The 22,563-nt window shown below is 49.1% G+C and overlaps 1 protein-coding gene across 1 annotated transcript; it reads right to left on the bottom strand.

The window, feature by feature from the left end:
* Positions 1–222: 222 nt before the first annotated feature.
* On the bottom strand, positions 223–22,204 carry KIF17 (kinesin family member 17). The gene is given in 14 exon segments (XM_062507394.1): positions 223–362; positions 551–659; positions 746–813; positions 1,093–1,351; positions 8,939–9,170; positions 12,107–12,231; positions 12,356–12,444; positions 13,225–13,372; positions 14,458–14,555; positions 15,582–16,034; positions 17,397–17,586; positions 19,830–19,931; positions 20,308–20,460; positions 21,974–22,204. Coding segments are annotated over 14 exon segments (2,397 nt in total).
* Between the last annotated feature and the right edge of the window lie 359 nt (positions 22,205–22,563).

Here is a 22,563-nt window from a genome sequence, read left to right as displayed (position 1 = left end):
CAGCACCGAGCAGCCTCCAGCCAATCAGCGACAGACAGCTCCGCGACGCCGGGACGCAGCGCAAGCGCCGTCGCACCGCATTGCGGCCGCTGTCGCGACAGCGCTCTCGCGACTCGGCGCGGCCGCCATCGCCGCGGACAAGGGAGGGCCCCGCCATCGGCCCCTCCCTCCTGCGCGGCGACGGCGGCTGCGGTGGCCCGGCCCGCTGGCACCCGCAGTGGGTCAGAAGCGGCGGGCGCTGGAGTTGCCCTTCCTACGCTTGGTGTCGGCACGGGGAGCTGAGGCCAGAGACTGCAGGCGGAAGGGCCGGGGCTGCGGGATGGTGCAGGTGCTGTCCGCGGCCCCCTCGGAGCCTGCGGGAGCTGCAAGAAGAGACCAAGGGGTTGTGATGGGTGCCTGCAGAACCCCAAAATGCGGCTGCGTCTTGCGAGAAACCCCTGACAGGTCAAGGGGTTGAGGCAGAATTGGTCCGAGGTGGGTCACCATTTGATTTCTCAAGCGAAAGGAGGAAAAAGAAGAGTGCCGCTGATATCTGGGAAAAGGGGATTACCTTGGTCCAGCTGAAGGATGTGGCTGGCTTGCCGGGTTCGGAAGTAGTTGCTGGCGATGGTCTCGCTGTTGCTCCTATCCAGCACCAGCCTGTAGTGGTCTTCCTCGCACTGCAGATGGCAAACGCTGTCAGCAGTGCCAGCAAAAAGGCAAAATTGGTAAAATGGGATAAAAATGCAGGAGAAACGGGCCATACCACTGGCTCCCCGCTGTCATTCGAGGGGCTTGTCCGGCCTGGTTCAGGCTGTGGTGGAGCTGGAACCACTGTGGGAAGAGAGGGCGTTGGACAAGATGGAGATGGTCGTTGTGTGTAGAACAGTCACCACTCTGCTGACTGACTGCACTGCCTGATCCCGACACTGCTCAGAGATCCCGAGGGATCTGCACCATGTGCCACCTTTGGACAAACTTCTTGTGGAAGATGTTTTGAGTGCATGCAGCCCAAGCTCAAGCATGGCCTACCAAGTGTGGCAGAGCTGCGTGCCTGCATCACCTTCCTGTCCCTCTCAGCATGCTCCTCTCCCCGGGGCGCTGTGCCCTTACCTGCGGGTAGGTGGGTTTTTTGAATGACAAGCTCTGGAATTTTCTGGCAGCTGCTCTCCTCGTCCCAGATGGATTCACGCCTGATCATCTCCAGGTTGCGGTAGTTGCAGTCACGCCGGAAGAGGGACTGCACCTGACCCAGCAGCTGTTGGCAGAGCATCAGGTCTCGCTCCTGGTGCCGGATGGTACTCAGATAATCCATCTTTTCCAGCGCAAACTGCAGCTACAGGTCTTTGATCTCAGTCTCGGCAGCCCGGAGCTGGACACAAAACACCAGCATTACAATGCAGAGAGATCAATGGGTACTAGGAGTACAGGAATTTGCCAGGCAGGGTGTTGGGGGTTGGTTCTTTCCCTTTTCCCTCTGTGGAACTTTCCCCATTGTCATGCTAAGTTACCTGTTGACTGGCCCCTGGTGACAAGGGGGAGGAGAGAGAGAAGAGAGAAACCCCGCAAGATTCAAACATCCAGAAGAGAAAGCAGAAGGCGGGGCTCGGCCCATTTCCCCCGCGGAGTTCGGACGAGAAGGACGATCGCCGCCTCTGCCCCAACCCTGCCATCCCAGCGCCAGGATCCATCCTCACTGCTGTTTTTCTCGCCTTATCCTGCCACCATCCAGCACTCTGCTGAGCATCGGGACCCACACCGTGAGCGGAGGGCTCTCTCCCTCTCTCTCTCCCCCTGGGACAGCGCTGCCATCACCCCCAGCCCTCCTGCAGCTCTGCGGGACCTGCCCGATTATTATGATTCTGAAATTAAAGGAGCTCTCAGGCAAATATATGGGGGTGGGAATAACACTTCTTTACTACTATATCTAACAAGACAAACAAGAACAACAACAGCTATGAAATTACCCACACACAGAACAGTAACTCAGTCCCAGTGTTTTTTGGCTGCAGGCACCTTTTCCCTGAGCTGCAGTTCCCGGTGCTGGGGGTGGGCAGGTCCCACAGAGCTGCAGGAGGGCTGGGGGTGATGGCAGCAATGTCCCAGGGGGAGAGAGAGAGGGAGAGAGCCCTCCGCTCACGGTGTCGGTCCTAATGCTCAGCAGAGTGCTGGATGATGGCAGCTTAAGGCGAGAGTTGGACAGCACTGAGGATGGCTCCCGGCGTAGGGGTGGCAGGGATGGGGCAGAGGCGATGATCGTCTTTCTCGTCTGAATTCTGCGGGGAAAATGGGCCGAGTCAGAGCCTTCTGCTTTCTCATTTGGATGTTTGAATTTTGCGGGGTTTCCCTCCTCTCTCTCCTCCCCCTTGCCACCACGTCCCAGTTAACAGGTATTTTAGCATGACAATGGAGAAAATTCCACAGAGGGAAAAGGGAGAGAACCAACCCCCAACATTATCCACCCCGAATTTTCCCCTACCATCATGCTAAACCAAATTAAAATCTTCAAATTATAGACATCCATACAGTTACAGATACAGGCACAGTATCATAGGTAGTTCACCCTAAAACAAGGTCTCCTTGGGGTTTGCTTCGGGTCTTTCCATCCCTTTGCATCACCTACCAGGTACAACCTGGCCCTTGAGCGAAAACCACCCCACTAATTGGATTGTCTTTGCTGGAGGCAGAGTTCACCCAAACAGTTTTTCCTAGCATACCTCTCATATGCACCACTGGAACCTTCTCTCCATCTGGTGTTCTCAAGGGCTTAGACTGGGCAGGGCCTGCTCAATTAGTGGAACCTCAGGTGTTTACTAACCATGTGGTCTTTGGTAGATTAATCTCCCAGTTCTTGAAAGTCCCCCCACCCAGTGCTTTCAAGGTGGTTTTAAGCAGTTTATTGCATTGTTTCACTTTCTCAGCAGCTGGTGTGTGATAAGGAAAGTGGTACACGTACTCAATGTCGTGTTTTTTGGCCCAGGTGCTTATGAGGCTATTCTTGAAATGAGTCCCATTGTCTGACTCACTTCTCTCAGGGGTACCATGTCTCCAAAGGATTTGCTTTTCCAGGCCCAGGATAGTGTTGCGGGCAGTGGCATGAGGCACAGGGTAGGTCTCCAACCATCCAGTGGTGGCTTCCACCATGGTCAGCACATAGTGCTTGCCTTGGCGTGTCTGAGGCAGTGTGATGTAGTCAATCTGCCAGGCCTCCCCATGCTTATATTTGGACCACCGCCCCCCATACCAGAGGGGCTTCACTCGCTTGGCTTGCTTGATGGCAGCACACATCTCACAGTCATGGATAACCTGGGAAATACTGTCCATGGTGAGATCCACCCCTCGGTCTCTTACCCACTTATAGCTAGCATCTCTGCCTTGATGACCTGAGGCATCGTGGGCCCATCGAGCCAGGAACAACTCTCCCTTGTGTTGCCAGTCTAAGTCTATCTGTGACACCTCTATCCTTGCAGCCTGATCTACTTGCTCATTGTGTCAGTGCTTCTCATTAGCTCGACTCTTGGGAACACGGGCATTTACATGATGGACTTTTACGGGTAGCTCTTTTACCCAAGTGGCAATGTTTTTCCACTTATTAACAGCCCAGATTGTTTTTTCCCTAAGTTGCCAGTTAGTTTTTTTCCATCTTTCCAGCCAGCCCCACAGAGCATTGGCTACCATCCATGAATCAGTGTAAAGGTAAAGCTTTGGCCACTTCTCTCTTTCAGCAATGTCCAGGGCCAGCTGAACAGCTTTGAGTTCAGCCAGTTGACTTGATCCGCCTTCTCCTTCATTAGCTTGTGCAACCTGTTGTGTGGGGCTCCATACAGCTGCTTTCCACTTGCGGTTCATCCCCACGATGCGACAGGAACCGTCAGTGAAAAGAGCGTAGCGAGTTTCATCTGCTGGCAGTTGGTTGTATGGCGGGGCTTCATCAGCCCGGGTCACTTGTTCTTGCTCCTCTTCATCGGCAAGACCAAAATTTTCACCTTTTGGCTAGTTTGTAATTATTTTCAAAATTCCAGGGCAATTTGGGTTTCCGATATGGGCGTGCTGTGTGATGAGGGCGATCCACTTGCTTCATGTGGCATCGGTGGAGTGGTGGGTAGAGGGGACCTTCCCTTTAAACATCCACCCCAGCACTGGTAGTCGGGGTGCCAGGAGGAGCTGTGCTTCTGTGCCAGTCACCTCTGAGGCAGCTTGAACTTTTTTATAAGCAACCAAGATCTCCTTTTTTATTGGGGTGTAACTGGCTTCAGACCCTCTGTAACTTCAGCTTCAGAATCCCAGAGGTTGGCCTTGGGTCTCACCAGGTACCTTCTGCCAAAGGCTCCAGGACAAGCCCTTGTTCCCGGCTGCAGAGTAGAGCACATTCTTCACTTTTGGTCCCATCTTGACTGGGCCGAGGGTTACTGCATGAGCAATCTCCTGCTTGATTTGGGCAAAGGCTTGCTGCTGCTCAGGGCCCCAGTGGAATTTGTTCTTCTTCCGGGTGACCAGGTAGAGAGGGCTGACGATCTGGCTGTACTCAGGAATGTGCATTCTCCAAAAGCCTATGGCACTTAGGAAAGCTTGTGTTTCCTTCTTGTTGGTTGGTGGAGACATCGCAGTGATCTTATTGATGACCTCAGTGGGGATTTGGCACCGCCCGTCTTGCCACTTTACTCCCAGGAACTGGATCTCTCGGGCAGGACCTTTGACTTTGCTCCTCTTGATGGCAAAACCGGCTCCCAGCAGAATCTGGATGATCTTTTCTCCTTTCTCAAATACTTCCATTGCCGTGTTCCCCCACACAATGATGTCATCGATGTATTGCAGATGTTCTGGAGCTTCACCCTTTTCCAGTGCAGCCTGGATCAGTCCATGGCAGATGGTGGGGCTGTGTTTCCACCCCTGGGGCAGTCGGTTCCAGGTGTACTGCACGCTCCTCCAGGTGAAAGCAAACTGAGGCCTGCACTCTGCTGCCAGAGGAATGGAGAAAAATGCATTGGCAATGTCAATGGTGGCGTACCACTTTGCTGCCTTGGACTCCAGCTTGTACTGGAGTTCCAGCATGTCCGGCACGGCAGTGCTCAGCGGTGGAGTCACTTCATTCAATGCACGATAGTCCACAGTCAATCTCCATTCTCCGTCAGACTTGTGCACAGGCCAGATGGGGCTGTTGAAGGGTGAGTGGGTTTTGCTGACCACCCCTTGGCCCTCCAGCTCACGGATCATCTTGTGGATGGGGATCACGGCATCTCGATTTGTCCTGTACTGCCTGTGGTGCACTGTCGAGGTGGCAATTTGCACTTGCTGCTCCTTCACCTTCAGGAGTCCCACTGCAGATGGATTCTCTGACAGTCCAAGCAAGGTGTTCAATTGCTTAATGCCTTCTGACTCTACAGCAGCTATTCCAGAAGCCCACCTGAGTCCCTTTGGGTCTTTGTAATAGCCATTCCTGAGGAAGTCTATGCCTAGAATACACGGTGCCTCTGGGCCTGTCACAATTGGATGCTTCTGCCACTCCTTCCCAGTCAGGCTCACCTCAGCCTCCAGCAAAGTCAATTCCTGTGATCCCCCTGTCACCCCAGCAATAGAAACAGGCTCTTCCCCCACATGTTCTGATGGTATTAGGGTGCACTGTGAACCAGTATCAACTAATGCCCTACGTTTTTGTGGCTCTGATGTGCCAGGCCATCGGATCCACACCGTCCAAAAGACCCGGTTTTCCCGTGCCTCTCCCTGGCTAGAGGCAGGGCCCCTCTAGCACTGGTTATTATTTAATTCCTGGGCATACATGTTGGAGGTTCCCTCAAGGGGATCTGACAAATCATCCTCCCTTTTGTAATACCCTGCATCTTGGTTATGGGAAGTTGAGGCTACCTTCACTTTAGTGGAGCTCCCTTGGTTAGTGTTTCCCTCCCTGAGTTGACGCACCCGGCAGAAGTGGGTTTCCCATCCCACCTTCTCATGTCTTCCCGATGGTCATGCAGAAAGAACCACAGGTCAGCTCGTGGGGAGTATCCTCTCTCCCTAGCTGGGGGACGTTGGGCTCTAACTCTGGGATCTGTGACTCGCACTGGTGCTGCATTGACCTTCCTCATCTCCTCCCTCACCCCTCTTATCTCCTCCTTGAACTCCTCTCCGAGTTCCCTAATCACGGCAGAGACCTGAGCCTGCATTGGGCCATTCATTATACTCTCAAAATTTCTGAGCTTATTGGCAACAGAGCCCACTGTCTTGTGGTTGGTGTCAGCATTAATGGCTGCAATGAATGTGGTGTATTGAGATGGCCCCAGGTGTGCGAGATTCCACATCATCTGCCCTGTGCACCTGACCTTGTCGGGGTCATTGTCACGTTGTCCACCCCTCCCAAAGAGTACCTCCAGTACTGCCACTTCTCTCAGCTGTTGGATCCCCTCCTCAGCGGTCTTCCAGCACATTCTATGGTGGTGCTCCTGCATTCTCTCTCTATGGACAAACCTCTCTCTTACACTCATTAAAAGCCGCTCCCAGAGGGAAAGGGGGCCTGGCTCCCTTACGAATATGTGATCCACACCTGAGTCCTGGGTCAGGGGTCCCAAATTCCTTGCCTCAGTACCATCCAGATGCACACCTGTACCCATAAGGTCCCTGACCCGCAGTAACCACGTTGTAAAAGCCTCACGGCCCCTTCGTACAATGTCTTTACACAGATTACGGAGACTCTCGTACGACAGGGACTCGGTGATGATCTCAACCTCTGGCTCCCCTGCTGGTTGTGAGGGCCCTGCTTTCTGATCATTATTATCTAGGTGCTTTGTTTTCACCTTAGACTTTCTAGTTTCCACGGGGGCAACTGCTGCTGGTTGTGAGTGCCCTTGCAGTTCAGCTGGAACCTGGCGAGATGTAACATCTGTGGGTTCCACTGCTGCATCATCAGGTTCTCCCTCTTTAAGGCAGGGGGAGAGTTTCTCAAGAGCTGGGGAAAGGTACTCCTTCAGCATCTGGCCCATCTCCTTCACTAGAAACCCCACCCACTCTGGATGGTTCCTTTCTGAGGTGAGCTCTGGGGCAGAGTCAGGCTCAGGGGCAGCATCCTTAACCTCTGGGGCAGAATCCTTAGTCTCTGGGGCAGAGCCAGGCTCTGGGGCAGAATCCCTACTTCTTGGGGGACGTATCAGGGTTGTCATCCAAGTCAATCTCCCCTCATCTCGGAATGTTAAATAGAACAGGTTTACAAGGCCTATTAGCAATGTCAGCCACTGTATGGTATCATTACTACTTAAAAGAGATTTGAACCCCTCAAAAGCTGGTGGAGCAGACCCAAAAACTGTGTAAGGGGTTGGGACAAAATTTTTCCTGGTGTCATATCCTCACAGTATGTACCATTATTAAAGTAACCCCAAAAACATACAGTTAGAGTGTGATAGCCCTGAATCCATGTGCCCACCTTCCAGAGGAAGTTAAAAATCCATGAATTTCTCACGTTATCAGCCCACAGAAGGAACTGGATAATAGTTACAGCAGCCTGAGTTATAGGACCCATGTTCAAGTAAGGGATTGCAAATGGGAGAGATAAAGCTGTGGCCACATGGAGCCCAAACCACGGTAAGCTGGACAACATGATGCCACCTAACACAAAACTGAGGTAACTCAAGAACTGTTATTCCTTTTTCACCCTTTTCTCTCAATGCCCTCGGGCCCCACGTTGGGCGCCAAAATCTGTCCTGTTTTGAAAGACAGGTGTTTGCTGAGGAAATGATCCTTCCGTCTTACAGATTATTATGATTCTGAAATTAAAGGAGCTCTCAGGCAAATATATGGGGGTGGGAATAACACTTCTTTACTACTATATCTAACAAGACAAACAAGAACAACAACAGCTATGAAATTACCCACACACAAAACAGTAACTCAGTCCCAGTGTTTTTTGGCTGCAGGCACCTTTTCCCTGAGCTGCAGTTCCCGGTGTTGGCAGCGGGCAGGTCCCGCAGAGCTGCAGGAGGGCTGGGGGTGATGGCAGCAATGTCCCAGGGGGAGAGAGAGAGGGAGAGAGCCCTCTGCTCACGGTGTCGGTCCTAATGCTCAGCAGAGTGCTGGATGGTGGCAGGATAAGGCGAGAAAAACAGCAGTGAGGATGGATCCTGGCACTGGGATGGCAGGGTTGGGGCAGAGGCAGCGATCGTCCTTCTCGTCTGAACTCCGCGGGGGAAATGGGCGAGGCCCAGTCTTCCGCTTCCTCTTCTGGATGTTTGAATCTTGCGGGGTTTCCCTCTTCTCTCCCCTCCCCCTTGTCAGCCGGGCCCAGTCAACAGGTATCTTAGCATGATAATGGGGAAAGTTCCACAGAGTGAAAAGGGAAAGAACCAACCTCCAACATCGTGTTTCTCTACAGTGATGATTTTGAATGAACCTGAAGCTAATCTTAGTGGTTGGTCTTGTAACTCTTGCAAGTTCCTAGCTTTGGTTGAAGAGGTGCAGTATTTCTTTGGTAACCTAAATACCCAAATTAAGCAAGTCCTTCATGTGCAAGTCTAGGACTATACACACAAATGTCAGGTTTTTTTCAGACCCTCTGATTCTGCCACAAAATACCAGAGCAAAATTGATTTTCAGGTATTTGAAAATTAAGATTTTAAATGTAAAATTTAAGAGCATTACTTTTATGTTTTATTTCTTGCCCCAGAAAGTGTGCTCAGTACTGGCAGCAGCTGCAGCAGGTCTGTAGGTCAGCAGAGGGAGTCACATCCCTCCTATTCCAATACATCCTCCTGCTGCCAAGCATCACACACTGAGCCTTTAAAACTGGTGGGGTTTGAGCTTTAAAAGCTTAATTCCCCACCTTGAGGCGTGTTGCATCTGGGATATCATAAAAGCTCACACAAACAATGTCGTGTATGAAATACTGGCACAGAGAGAGTAATTCTCTAAACCTAGAGCCCTAAACCCTGCAAGGTAAAAAATGGGGATGTAAAGGAGGAGGGAGCTGCTCCCTCACCTTTTCCTGCACCTTCTCCAGCACCTTGCTCTTGGCTTGAACCTCCTCCTGGATGGAGTCATAGACATAGAGGAGAGCCTGCTTACTGCTGTACTCGTTGGATTCCTGCAGTGCAGCCACCAGCTGCAGCCTCCGCTCGTCTGCATATTTCTTCCGGCATTTGTGCTTTTCCTTCAGGTCCTTGTTCTGAGCCTGCTCCCCCCTGACCACCTGCTGCTCCCGCATCTGCAGCCTGGAGAAGGGGAACACAAGCTCAGTGGTGCTAAAAAACAGTATCACAAGCATGGAGGATGCACATCCTTCCACAGGTGACATTTGGGAAGACACAGAAAAGTGGGAATTATGATGAGATTTTCTGCCCTGAGTAATCATGGTAGTTTCTACTTATCATTAGCAGTTCCTGTAACAAAAAGAATCCCAGAATGGTTTGGGTTGGGAAGGACCTTAAAGGCCATCTCATCCCACCCCCTGCCATGTCTTCTGCCACCCTTCACTATCCCAGGTTCTCCAACCCTGTCCAGCCTCGCCTTGGACATTGCCAGGGATCCAGGGGCAGCAACAGCTTCTGTGAGCAAACTACTCCACAAAGGCAAAGCATGTGTTACTCCAAGCATCTCGGTCAACAAGGATGTCCAGAAATCCATACCTATACTCACAAAAAAAGGGTTTCTCTTTAAAACCCTTGTTCTGTGTAATTTATATTTAAATTCTTATTTAAATAAATATCAAATACGTTTTTTAAAAGATGCACAAAAGATGCCAAAATTACACAGAGAGTTATTTTAAATGGTGGATGTGGGAATGTTAGAGCTGAAAGCCGCAGTGTGGTTTCCATTTTGGGGCAGCATCAGCCAGAGTTAATGATTTGTGTTACCTCAGCATTTTTAATGGAGCAGTGGCACAGGCCTGTGTTTGAAATCATGCTCTGACATGGAAATAAAGCCATGCTCCAGAGCCATTCCTTTGTCTGCACAGGATATGGAGCAGAGCAGATGGCTCAAGTTGGCCAGCACTAGCTTAAATTGTCTGATAATCCCTTTACAGATAACAGCCTCTTAATTATCTCAAAACCCTCTCAAATAGCTCATTCTCTCCCAGAACTGACCTGCTATTCTGCTGCTCTGCTCCTGCCAGGCAACCTTCCCTTTCCTTTGCTTAATACACAATTGAATCCAAGGATTCAATCCATGCTCTGCTGAGCTGCCCACATGTGTAAAGCTTGAGCAGGTGGCTTTGAAATCCCCACACATGTGGAACCAAAACCTCCTGCCCAATCTGCACAGAACCTGGATTTAACAATGTGATTAGAAGGGCATTTTCCCTTGTTTGCCACAAAAGGAATAGGATTCATTCTTGCAATAGGACTAGTACTGCACTAGGACTACTAACATTTGATATCAAATCTAAATGAAGGGTTTCTTTGGACATCTCTCCATTAACAGACAGAATTGCCCACAAATTACAGGCACTGCTGTTTTGTATTTCATAGCAACTCCTTTTTGAGCCAGAAGAGACCCAACAGAGTGAGCACACACCACAGGAAAGCTGAAAGACTGGTTAAAACCCACAGGACTGGTTAAAACCCACAGGACTTTCAGAATCAGACTCTGTCACAGTGTATCTTGGGCTGAGCTTTTCTAACTGCAATATAGTTTCACACAATAGAGTAAGTGAAAAATCAGCAGAATTTGCTTCAATTGTATATTTCTGGAGCAGCCCAAGCCTCCATGCTGCTTCAGTGGTGTACTCTGGCTGAGGGAGTTCTCTCAGGACAGCTCTCACACAGAGAAAACCTTGAGCAAGGATGATTTTGAGATGAGATGAGCGTAAGTCTTGACCTGGCATCCTTCATATCCCAGTGTTGCGAGGAGCGACCAGAGTCAGACACATAACACTCACAGAGTTATGGTGAATGCTCCACTTTATTATACGAGCTGTTGTCTTTTATAAAGTTCTGACATATGTGCATGCGCTCATGCGCCTAATACTAATATTTATTGGCTACAAGTAACTGTTCATGCACCGCCACTACCCTATTAATTGGTTACAGCATTTTATGTTTATGTTCTATTTTCTTGCTCTTGTGATTAGCACATCCTGGCTTGCTTTCTCACTCTTGCCACCTGTTTATATCTTATTCTCAGTCCAAGGTCAGCATGCCTTTGCTAGCACTAAAACAGCCCAATTTATCCAAACACTGCAAAGCAAGCTCTCTGGCCCAAATCCCAGCCCTATCCTCCAGGTCCTGACAGTGCCTCTGAAATTGGATTACTGGGAAATTTTGCTGTTCTGGATGATGTGCTGCAAACACTGTGAGATGCATGAGTTGGAGGCAAAAGTGGCCTCAGTGATGGGAAGAGTCCATCCATGAGCCACAGGACAGCTGCTGCCTTACCTGTTGGGACACCAGAGGGCTCCAAGTGCCCTCAAGGACCTCTTTCAAGAGGAAAGGGAGGCATCTCCATAATCTGTGTGGGCACTTAAGGCTCCCCTGCCTGCAGCTCCAGGCAGGATTTGTTACCAGGAACACAGACTTTTTGGCATCCACATTTGCTGACTTGAACGTCTCAATTTTTCTCTCACACTTCTGGCACTTGGCCTCACTGAGTGCCACAGGGAACAACTCTTCATCCACCCAAATAGGGCAAAGTTAGTTTTGGGGTAAAAACAGCCTGGAGGACAGAAGGCTCCAGGCAGATCTCAGAGTCTCTCCTGGTGCCTAAAGGAGCTCCAAGACGGCTGGAGAGGGACTTTGGACAAGAGATGGAGTGCAGGACAAGGGGGAATGGCTTCCCACTGCCAGAGGGCAGGGTCAGATGGGATATTGGAATGGAATCCTTCCCTGTGAGGGTGGGGAGGCCCTGGCACAGGGTGCCCTGAACTGGGGCTGCCCCTGCATCCCTGGAAGCATCCAAGGCAAGGCTGGATGGAGCTTGGAGCACTCTGGGATAGTGGAAAGTGTCCCTGCCCTTGGCAGGGGGTGGAATGGGATGAGCTTTAAGGTTCCTCCCACCCAAACCAGTGTATCATTTTAACTCCCTTGTGCCTGGTTTGGGGCTGTACTGACAGCTGGAGCTCAGCAGCTGCAGTGTCATGGCAGAAGGCAGATGCTGCTGCCTGGGGGGTGCTGCCCAGGGGACAGTTGGCACAAAGAGGGATGTCACTGACCTGGTGAGCACCAGCTGCTGGTCGGCAGGCAGGGAAATCCCTGGGGCAATGACAGCTCCTGCTGCTCCAGCACTGCTCCTGCTCACCCCACCGGTGTCTGTGACAGTCCCAGGTGCTGCTGGGTCCTGGGGATAAGAGGAAAACAAAGGTTGTAGCTCTGGAAAGAAGTAGTGAGAGTCCTGGAGGAGAAGCACAACATTACCCACTCAGGTTTATTCATCCCGAGGGGAGAAGGAGCTTGGAGGGTACCTGGGCTGATGTTGGGTCTTCATGTGCTGCAGCAACAGCATCTTCATATAAAGGTGTGTGGTCAGCAGTCGTTCTAGTCCATGTGTCAGCTGAAAAGAAGAAATTCCCACAATGTTGGTAATGAGCTGTGCAAAACTAGACATAAATCTGTGAAACCTTCTCCCAAAGCTAGGAATGATGTGTCTGAAAGGAAAAGGGCTGTCATTCACCTACTTCTGCTGGTCAGTAAAAACCATGAAAGACTGAGAGACTGTATCAGGTAAGGAATGCAGACTGTACAGGGCTGGGAGAGCCTGGCTCAAAAAATAATCCATTTCAGAGGTTGGGGATGCACATTTGCAATCAGAGTGGGAAGAAAAAAAGAACCTCTCAACCTTCACCTCAGAAAGCGATAGGACCAAAAATGAAGAATACAGGTTCAAGAACTGCTAGTGGGTAGTAAGTGCTGTATAAGCACATTACAATCCGTGCTCTGAGGTACTGCGGGGAGGGAAGGGGAGGGGAGGGGTTTCTAGGATGTGAACTCTGGTAAATGGGCAAAAAGCAGGTGTTTCATTCAAAAATGAGGCTTTTCATTGCCTCAAGGCTTACAGGATTGGGTCAGGGTCAGGCTGGTCCTGACATGAAAAGAAGTCAGGGAAATAGGGAAGAGGACAAAGCTGGGACAGAGTCTTAAATCCAGTCCAGGAGAGGCAGAGTCCCTGCTCCTGCTGTGGATAACGGTGGATTGAGAGCAGGGACTGTTGCTGCCAGGCAGCACTTGCTGCCTTTTAAAGGTTGCAGTGGCTGTCACAGATCTGACTGAAAACAGTTCCTGCTCCTAGGGAACCTGGGCTTGGCTGCACAGCCTCCACCTGCCTCCTCCACACCTGCTTGCTTCCTGAGGAGATCCTGGAGAACAGACACCTTGAGATCAAAGTCATTCCTCAGGCTGCTGATGTCCTTCTCCAGGCGGGCACAGGACACCTGCTCCACTTGGTAGCTGGCCTGGAGCCGGGCCAGCCTCCCCCGGTACTCCTGTAAGGCACAGCAACAATCCTGTGACTGTTACTCAAGTTACATCCAGGTCCATTCCAAGTCACACCTTATGCCCAGCCCAAAACAACTTCACTACCAGTATTCACTGACTTTTTCTGTGGCTTAAGTTGATGTGGGAAGATAGTTTGTAAGGACAGTGCAGAAGGCAGTTTTCCTCAATGAATTACAGCTGTACTGATTGCTGAGAAGTGGAGACAGCCTTGCCTGTCCAGTGAGGATGGGTGTTATAAAAGAATGGGTTAGCTGGTTGATAGTCAGTTGGAGCTTGAGAACCAGAGTCTGCTGCAGTTTAGGATGGAGTCTGCTGGCTGTGAGGAGGCAGAGATGTGTGGCTGTGCAAGGGGCAGACAGGGTGAGGTGGCTGGGTAAAGGACAGCTTGGGGTTAGCCAGTCATGAAGAAGGAAACTTGCAGGGGGAGGAAGTCAGACGTGTGTGGAGCTGCCTGTGAGGAAAGGAGTCAGTATTGTGTGGAGTTGCCTGAGAGAAATCCACTGAGAGAGGGCATGAAAAGTTTTTAATAAGGGACTGGTGATGGTGCCAGTTGTGTCCATCTCAACATAACTGCAACAAGTTGACACAGTAGTGATTGTTGTTGAGGAAAATGACTGTTCAGCCCTAAAAATGCCTGTCTGGGATGGTTGTGGTGCCCTGGAATGAACTTTCTAAAGAGCAAGGAGAGATTTTGTTTCCCTCTCGCTCCTCATTCTTCCTGGCTCTGTATTCCTCTTTTTCCTCATCTCTGTACTGATCCTAACACCTTTGACTACTTTTTCCTCAACTCTATTCCTCCCTTTTCTGACAATTTCACATGTAGTTCCTCCAAAATTTCTTCCTGGGAATGCATTCCAATCCCTCCCCAGAGAGGTGGGAACAAGAGGTGCATCATAATAAGGCACATGGCCTCGATAATACATGGTCTGTTCATAGGAGAAGTCCAAGGATTACCAAATGGAGAAAGAAATAGAAAAAAGAAGTGTTCTGGAATGTCTAAACCATATTTGTAATGATTACTATGAAAAATATTTTAGTCAAAGCCACTCTGAGATATCCCTTCCCAACTTACTTCTCTGATCAGCTGCTTCTCTGCTTCCAGATTCACTTGGGATTTGAGGTAGGGAGCTGGATTTGCTGCCAGGTGAGCAGCCTCAGCAGGTAGAAGCCCTATAAAGCAAAGTAGAAATAAAAATCACTCACAGTCACTGGGTGGGATTGTCTGCAGAATTCCTGGAAAGAGAACAGAGAAGCTGGGTGCCAGGAAAGAACATGGCAATCCCTGTGCTCCTTCAAAGCATGCTTGCTGCCAAAACGCTACTGGCCTGGGGCTCCATGGGTGTGAGGAGAGAGGGAGAGGTTCCAGCTTCAGGGCAAATATGGAAGTGAATGTAATGATATGGAATTGATAAATACAAGTATCTCTTTCAAAGAAAAACAGGAGACTTATTTCCAGGGCTATGCTATGGATTTTGGAGATAAAAGACCCTGGGAAGATGAAAAGTACAAAGAAATTACCCTCTTTGTTCACAGCTATTTCTGAAAAGGGGCAGAAAGGGGGAAAAAGTCATCCTACAGCCTCATTCCCCTGCTGAAAGTTGCCCCTTTTTTTAGGGGCTAATTCTCCAAAGGTGATCAGCTCCCTAAAGACTGCTCTTCCCCATTTGCTCCTACATTTCCTATTCCTGCTCCAGAAGACAGAGCAAGTGTGCTGAGGCTGGGCTGAGTCCTCAAGCACTGCCATAAGGAGGGCAAAACTTTCCTTGCAGTGCCAAAAATTCACACTGTAGGAGAATAGGGGCTGAATTCTTACTTTGAAAACTTACATATGTATATTTAATAAAGAATGTTACAGTATTATTTATTTTGCAGCTCATTTTTGTTTTTCCAGCTGAAACCTCTCTTCTGCAACTGACCAAATTCTAGCCACAATCACCAAAAATAACCAAGGATTGGAATCATGTCAGCCTTTTCTAACAGAGTTTGTCACTTTTGAAAACACTGGATTGAGATGGTCTTTGAGTGGAATAAGGTCAATTTGGCAGCAGTAAAGGAAATGTCTGTAATCAGAATGGAGAACTCTTCTTCCAATAGGTAAAGGAAAGGTTGAGGTAAAATTTAGCTAACATTTTATGTGTAATAAAATGTGTTTTATGTGTTTTTTGACATCTCTGCAGCCAGTAAAGGCTCTCCTACCTGACAAGTTACTCGTGCCCATCTGTTCAGCCAGAATGGCCTTCAGCTTCTTAATCTCCTCCTGGTACTCCCTCAGCAGGGCATCCTTGGGGTCCTCGTTGATGCAGGGCTTGTTCCTGATGTTCCTGGCTCGATTTGCGTAGCGCAGGGTGCTGAGGCTTTCTTCATAGCTGTCATCAGCCGGGGACACGCACGCCACCATCAGGGTCCTGGTGTTGCCCCCCAGGGAGTCCCGGAGCAGCCTGGTCAGCTTGGAGTCTCAGTAGGGAATGTGCCTGTACCTGCCATCCACCAGGGCTGAGATGACATTGCCCAGGGCAGACAGGGAAAGGTTGATCTTGGTGGCCTCTCTGAGCTGCTCCCCTGTGGCACCAGTCCTTGACTGTCTCTCACTTCCTGCCAGATCCACCAAGTTGAGTTTGGCAGCCCTAAGGCAGTCCTGCCCTCGTTCATCTGCATGGAAACAATTCCCAGTTAGCTCTTAGAAGGAAGTATCTCAACACTCAAGAGCCAGGACTCTTTAATATGTCTTTAATTTTTTCTTTAATAAATAAATATAAAAATATTTAAATGTATTAATAAATATTATTAAATATTATATTTATTTAATAAATAAGTAAAAATACTGATGAGAACTTGCATGTTTCAAACATCAGCAGCCAAGAGCCCAGTATTTTTCATAATTCCTGAATGTGTTACTTAAAAAAAAGTAATTTTAAAATATCAACTCCCTGTAAATTACTATTTAGTACAGGCTCATCTGGAAAAGAAGTTTGAACTCTAGGAAGTCTAAAGACAACAACAGAAATACCGATTTCTTCAACTACTTCAGCCAATGCCCACCACTGCAGAACCATCTGGTTTATGGGGATTGGCCAGAGCCCTCAACTTTCTCCTCAAATATTCCATCTCTTTTTAACTGCCAAAGCTGCAGGTTTCCCATCTGCCATCCTGTTCCATGTCACACTTTCAAAGCTTTAAATAAGAGAAATTCAGGCTAGACTGAGGGCCCTATACCAGTCTTGAGCACAGAGGAGGAGTGCAAATACTTCTTCCCTGTTGGGATAAAGTTGGGATTTTACAGACCCACACAATGCATCCAGCGTCAGTGCTAATTGAGAAACTCCCTGAATCCCTCACTTACTAAGTGGAAAATGAGGTACTATCATCAACATCTGGAACCACAGTTTTGGAAGATATTGTGTGACTTTCCCCATGACTGAAACAGCTGAAGGAAATGAAGCCAAGCTGTTCCCAGCTGGGGTCAGAGACAAGGCAGAGATTAATTCCCTTCTACCCCCAGAAAAACCCTCTTGAGGTCTCTGTTCAGACCCAGAGAGGCAGCTCCTTCAACTAAAGAAATACCAGTAAGATACTCATGAAAGTATTAGTATGGAAAATTAGTCATTAGAACTTTATTAAAGGATTCTTTAATTCCATCTTTAAAAAATATGCCCTATGATTAAGCTCAATGAAGGAATTCTCAGGTGATATGACCTGAATCGTTTCATTTGGGAAGGACCCTAAGAATCATCCCATTCCAACCCCTAACATGGGCAGGGACACCTTCCACTATCTCAAGGTGATCCAAGCCCCAGTGTCCAGCCTGGACTTGGACAGTTCCAGGGATCCAGGGACAGCCACAGCTTCTCTGGGCACCCTGTGCCAGGGCCTCCCCACCCTCCCAGGGAAAAGGATTTTTCTCCTGGAGCTACAGTAATTTGGGATCTAAGGGTAGCTGTGGGATGATGAGTGACCACACATATCCTGTGCCCTGCTAGGCCCAGGCCCAAGGCAGGGCATCCAGGTACCCACCGGGAGTGCAGATTTCCATGCTGACAGCGAAGATGCAGTGGGAGCGCGAGGAGCCCTTGTTCATGAGGGTGAAGGCCACTGCTCTGTTTCTGCAGCCCGTGTCCCTCAGCTGCTCACACTGGGCCACACTGTGCACAGCATGCAGGGACAGCCCCTTCACGTACACCCCCTGCTCCGGGTGCTCCTTTAGCTGCCAACAGGACAACACAAGGTCACTGCAACCATTGAAATTTACACTGGGAATGGCCCAGAAGCTTGACAGCTATGCGAAATTAAACTGCAGTAAGACATCTGACTGCCACCAAAAAGCCTTATTTCTGAAGGAGGAATAAAACCACAGAAAAAGAGGGAACCACCTTCATGGCTCAAAGAATTCAAGTTAAAAGTTGCTGATTGATTCAGACATCCCCAGGCCATGAGGAACCCAGCTTCTATCCACCCTCCACCTTCTCTATTATTAAAGCTGAATATTTTAAACAAGAATCAAAATACATCTCACCTATTATGGCAAAAGCTCTAAGATCTCCTCAGTCATAGGAAGCTTTTTTTAATATCAAAGAACAGATACAATATTCCCAGATATTGTTCCTGGTGCTTTGCTGAACTCCCTGCTCTGAGTGGGTGGCATGAGCTCACTGACAACATTCCCAAAGTACCACCTGTCACACACAGGTGAACTGTCACCAGTTTTCTCCAGATTAATTAATTTTTAAATGAACAAAAATCTTAATTGGGACCCTGGGTTGAGATAGAGCATTAAATACCCAACAGCATCTTCTCAGTAATTATCAACCACACGGATGAAAAGTTTCATACAGAATGTTAAGAAGCAATGGAAATATCCAAAATTTTGAGTTATCCATCAAACCTACATAAAAAATACAAAATAATCCAGAGATCCCTGCACTCCTACACCAGCCCACTCCACACTGGGAATTTTAAATGAGCTGAATTAATTTCCCACAGCTCTGTTACACCCCACATCTGCTAAGTTCATCACCAAAACTATCTTTATCATGTCAGCTGGGATATCAAGATATGGTTGTCATGATGGAGCAACAGAGACCACATTTGGCATTGTGACTTCCAAAGAGGAGGCTTGGATACTTCAGTGATGTTCACAAGAAATGATGTAAAATAGTGTTTGCTGTTAAAAAATCCCACAGAATAGAGCAAAAGTGGCTGAAAACTTATCTGGTTGGGATTTATTCTTGTTCCAAAGCCACGATGCACGGGATGAATCCAGACAGAGCCACAGCCAGCGTTCATACACTGTGAGTGGTCTGTGATACTGAGAACCCCAAGACTGGCCTGGCTCTGTTTGGGGGTGTTGCAGAGTCCCTGAGGAATACCTGACCATGGCTGTAGGCACTGAGTGAAAGGCAAAGGAATGAACACAAATGGGATTCTGGGGGGAAATGGGGGACTCAGAGGAATGCAGTGGGGCAGCCCGGGATTTATTTCAGCAGGACACTCTCCCTTAAGTACTCAGTGGAGGCAGCAACAGGCAGCGTGAGTTACCCTGGAAACTGCTGTGCCCAGCTCCTGCCCTCCCAGTGCCAACTGTGTAACCATGGAAACCCGCGTCACCTCCGATGTGGAATAAAGAATGGCAAACTGCAGCAAGAAGTCCCCTTCACCCACTCTCCCTCTGCAGAAGACGGGCAAAGCACACTTGGAACACAGAGCAGAGAAGGTTTTGCCTGCCTTAAAGCCAGAAACCTGTTAGAAATATCTGCCCTGTAAGGCAGTTCGGGTCTGTTGCCATCCCAGAGCATTTCAAAGTGCTACTGCCTTTGTTTTATACACCAGTACAGCCCTGCAAGAAGTCAATTGGGACAAGAGATTTCTAGCTCCCTCCAGGAACACATACAAAAGGATCTGCAAAGCCACCGAGAGGTAAATTTTATAAAGATCAGCCCCCTGATTAGGATTTTGGGAGAGTTTACCCTCCTGTGGTCCTGTAAACGTCACATGTGCTCCCATGGGGAGTAATATCTGCTGTGTGCCCTCAAAACGGATCAGCCTTTTTGGTTTAGGCAGATAAAGAGATCATCCATGGCTCCACTAGATCAGATTAAACATTTATAAGGCCCAGAATCCCCTTGCTTTAGAGACAAGCACGAGATGAAGAGGATGAGGGAGAAATTGCCCCATGAGCACTTTATTCTATCCTTGTTCAGTAAAGCATTTTCACAGAACTGCTACTGAGCTACCAGCCACTACCATGTGGGTTACACTGGACATGTCTCCAACTGCATGCTGTTCCAAAACTTTCACTGAAGTCCCTCTTAGCTTCCCCATTCCTCATGTAACTTCATATTCTGGCACTCAAGCTTCTGACAGAGACCATTGTTACACTTCTGTAAGCGATGGTAGCACTCATCTGAACTAATTAAAGCACTTAATTAAGACACATTGAGCCTGCCTCACCTCCAGCTTCTGCTTGGTGTCAGCTCCTAGAAGGTCTCATATGTCCTCATTATCTATCTCCAGGTAGGAGGCTCTCAGCAGGATCTTGGCATTTTCAGCAAACTGCACAACACAGGGAGGATTTGGGGTAAGGCTGCACGGCACAGGCAGCCCAGGGAACCCCTCCCACAGCTGGCTGCCCACCACCTTTCAGCACCTCATCCAACTTCCCCTGGCAATTCATTCCAGGTGGAACCACTCAATACACTCACTGCAAGGGACTGCTGGTCCTTCCACACCTGAAGTCCACAGTGTCATCTGGGATGAGGCTGCAGGTCACCTGACTATGGACAGGCCTCAGCCTAAGCAGGAGCAGCAGTGCACTCCAAACCTGTCCCCATGCACACTTCATGCCATCAGCACTCACTTCTTCTTGGGATAGGACACCAAAGCTTTTCTAGCTTTTCTAGCAAAAACTGCTTAACGGGATCTCTTTCACACCCAACTGTACTCTCTCAAAGATGTGTTCAAATGCCCTGGGAATGATCCCTTTCTGTGAGGAGGGATCTACAACTCCCTGCATGGTGAATGACTTCCCGCTGCCAGTCTGGCCGTAGACAAAGATGGTGCCATTGTAGCCTTCCATGACACCCTGGGAGTGGGGGAAAACCAAAGAAATCAGGCATCATCTTTGCCTAACTGGAAACACATTGTCCAGATTTGTTCCCACCCCCTAAAAGGTATTTTAAAGGAAGAGCTGGAAGTAAACATCAAATAGCTGCTTAAGAAGCAAGCCATCAGAAAATAGTAATTACAAAATTAGCATGTAAATAAATGTTTTTCTCTCAAAACAGGGAATCTTGAAGCAATGCAGGTTTTGACAAGCAGTTGACAATAACACCAACACTTCCATAGGGCACAAAAATCTTACGAGATTCAAAGAGACAACTACAACAATAGTTGGTTGTAGGGTGGCCAAGGGGATGTTCTCTAGTTTTGAATAATTTTTGCTTGGCAAACTGCTCACTGTCACTTGACCCTATTTCAGAGAAGCGTGGTAGGAAGAAAAAAATAACTGGATTTCTTAAGGTTTAAATAAGCAAAAAAGAACCCATTACTCTAATATTCACTGTTTCTGTTGCCCTGATTGTTTTCATGATCAGGAACTTCCATCATAAAGGCATCACAAGCCATTTAATCCATGTTACTTCCTCTAACAAAACTTTTTTTTGTGGGGCAGAGGTTGTTTTTGGGTTTTTTTTGGGTTTTTTTTTGTTTGTTTGTTTTTTGTTTTTTTTTTTGCTAACAGGTTGATTTCTCACCTCGGCTGTTTTCTCTGATCTGTTAACAAGTAAACAAAGGGATTACCAATCCTTTTGCCAGTCTAAGCCAGGCTGAGGCGCCCCATCTTCTCTTAAGGTTTCACTTGACAGTAAAAATGTCCCTAAAATCATCCGTTTGACACCAGAGAAGCTGTGGTTGCCCCTGGATCCCTGGAAGTGTCCAAGGCAAGGCTGGATGGGGCTTGGAGCACCCTGGGATAGTGGAAGGTGTCCCTGCCCACGGCAGGGGGTGGGATGGGATGAGTCTTAAGGTCCCTTCCCACTCAAACCTGTCTGGGATTCTGTGATATAAACATCCACCTGAAACAACTAAATATAACTCTCTCCTCTGTGCCTTGCTGGCTGCTAACAAAGTTTTGTTTCTTCCCAATTTCCCAGGCATTTGCTTGGATGCTGTCTACTCTCCTCTGCTCCCCAGACTTATAGCAAAACCTCTTGAAGCAGTGGACAGGTCTTTCTGCCCATTAATCATTGAATCCCAAATGATTTGGGTTGGGAGGGACCTTAAAGTTATCTTGTTCCACCACCCTGCCATGGGCAGAGACACCTTCCAGTATGGAAGATCAAGTGGATCCTGCTTCACATAGGGATCACCTGTAAAACTCCTCAGCCTGTCCTAAGCTATGTGTTAACAGAATGTCCTCAGCTGGAAGGGACCCACAAGGATCAGAGTCCAACTCCTGGTCCTGCACGGACACCCCAACAATCCTACCCTGTGCCTGAGAGCATTGTCCAAACGCTCCTGGAGCTCCTTCTTTCCTTGTGGTGCCCCACACTGCCCCCATCCATGGCTGCATGGGGCTCTCCTGGGTCCCCACTGACCTCCACGAGCAGGTAGGCAATCTCATTGTAGACGTGCTCGGTGCTGTGCTCCCCACCGAAGGCCCCATCAAAGGAGAACTGCCTAGGGAGCTCTGCAGGGGCCGTGGGGTTCCTCAGGAGGCACCGGCCCCGTGTGCTGTCCACGCCGATGATCACCCGGCACCCCGGGGCCGCCTCATGCCCGCTCAGCAGCCGGCAGCGCACAGCCACCTTCACTGCCTCTGTGGCCATCGCACCGGGCACCCACACACGGGGTCAGTGACAAACTGGGGGTCAGTGACACACACACCGGGATCAGCCCCAGCCAGCCAGTCAGTCCCACACATCTGGATCAGCCCTACACACTCGGGTCAGACTGCCCCCCAGGTCACCCCAGCCATCCAGACCAGCCCTACAGGCGCTCATTCGGAGGGACTGGGAAAAGGCTGGGGCAAGTCTAACCCTGGGGATCTGCACCCACTGTGGTGGAGCACGCAGGGGAAGGACCCCCGAGCCAGGGAGGCTGTGGGAGAAGGGGAAAGCATGGAGAAAAAGAGCTGGGTAGGGATACAGAAAAAGGGGGAAGCTGGAAACAAGTCTGAGGCGGGATT

Source organism: Cinclus cinclus, chromosome 23, assembly GCF_963662255.1.
Source record: "Cinclus cinclus chromosome 23, bCinCin1.1, whole genome shotgun sequence".
NCBI classification, from domain to species: Eukaryota; Metazoa; Chordata; class Aves; order Passeriformes; family Cinclidae; genus Cinclus; species Cinclus cinclus.
The sequence above is the reverse complement of the archived record's forward strand: the minus strand, read 5'-3'. Positions and strand labels throughout refer to the sequence as shown.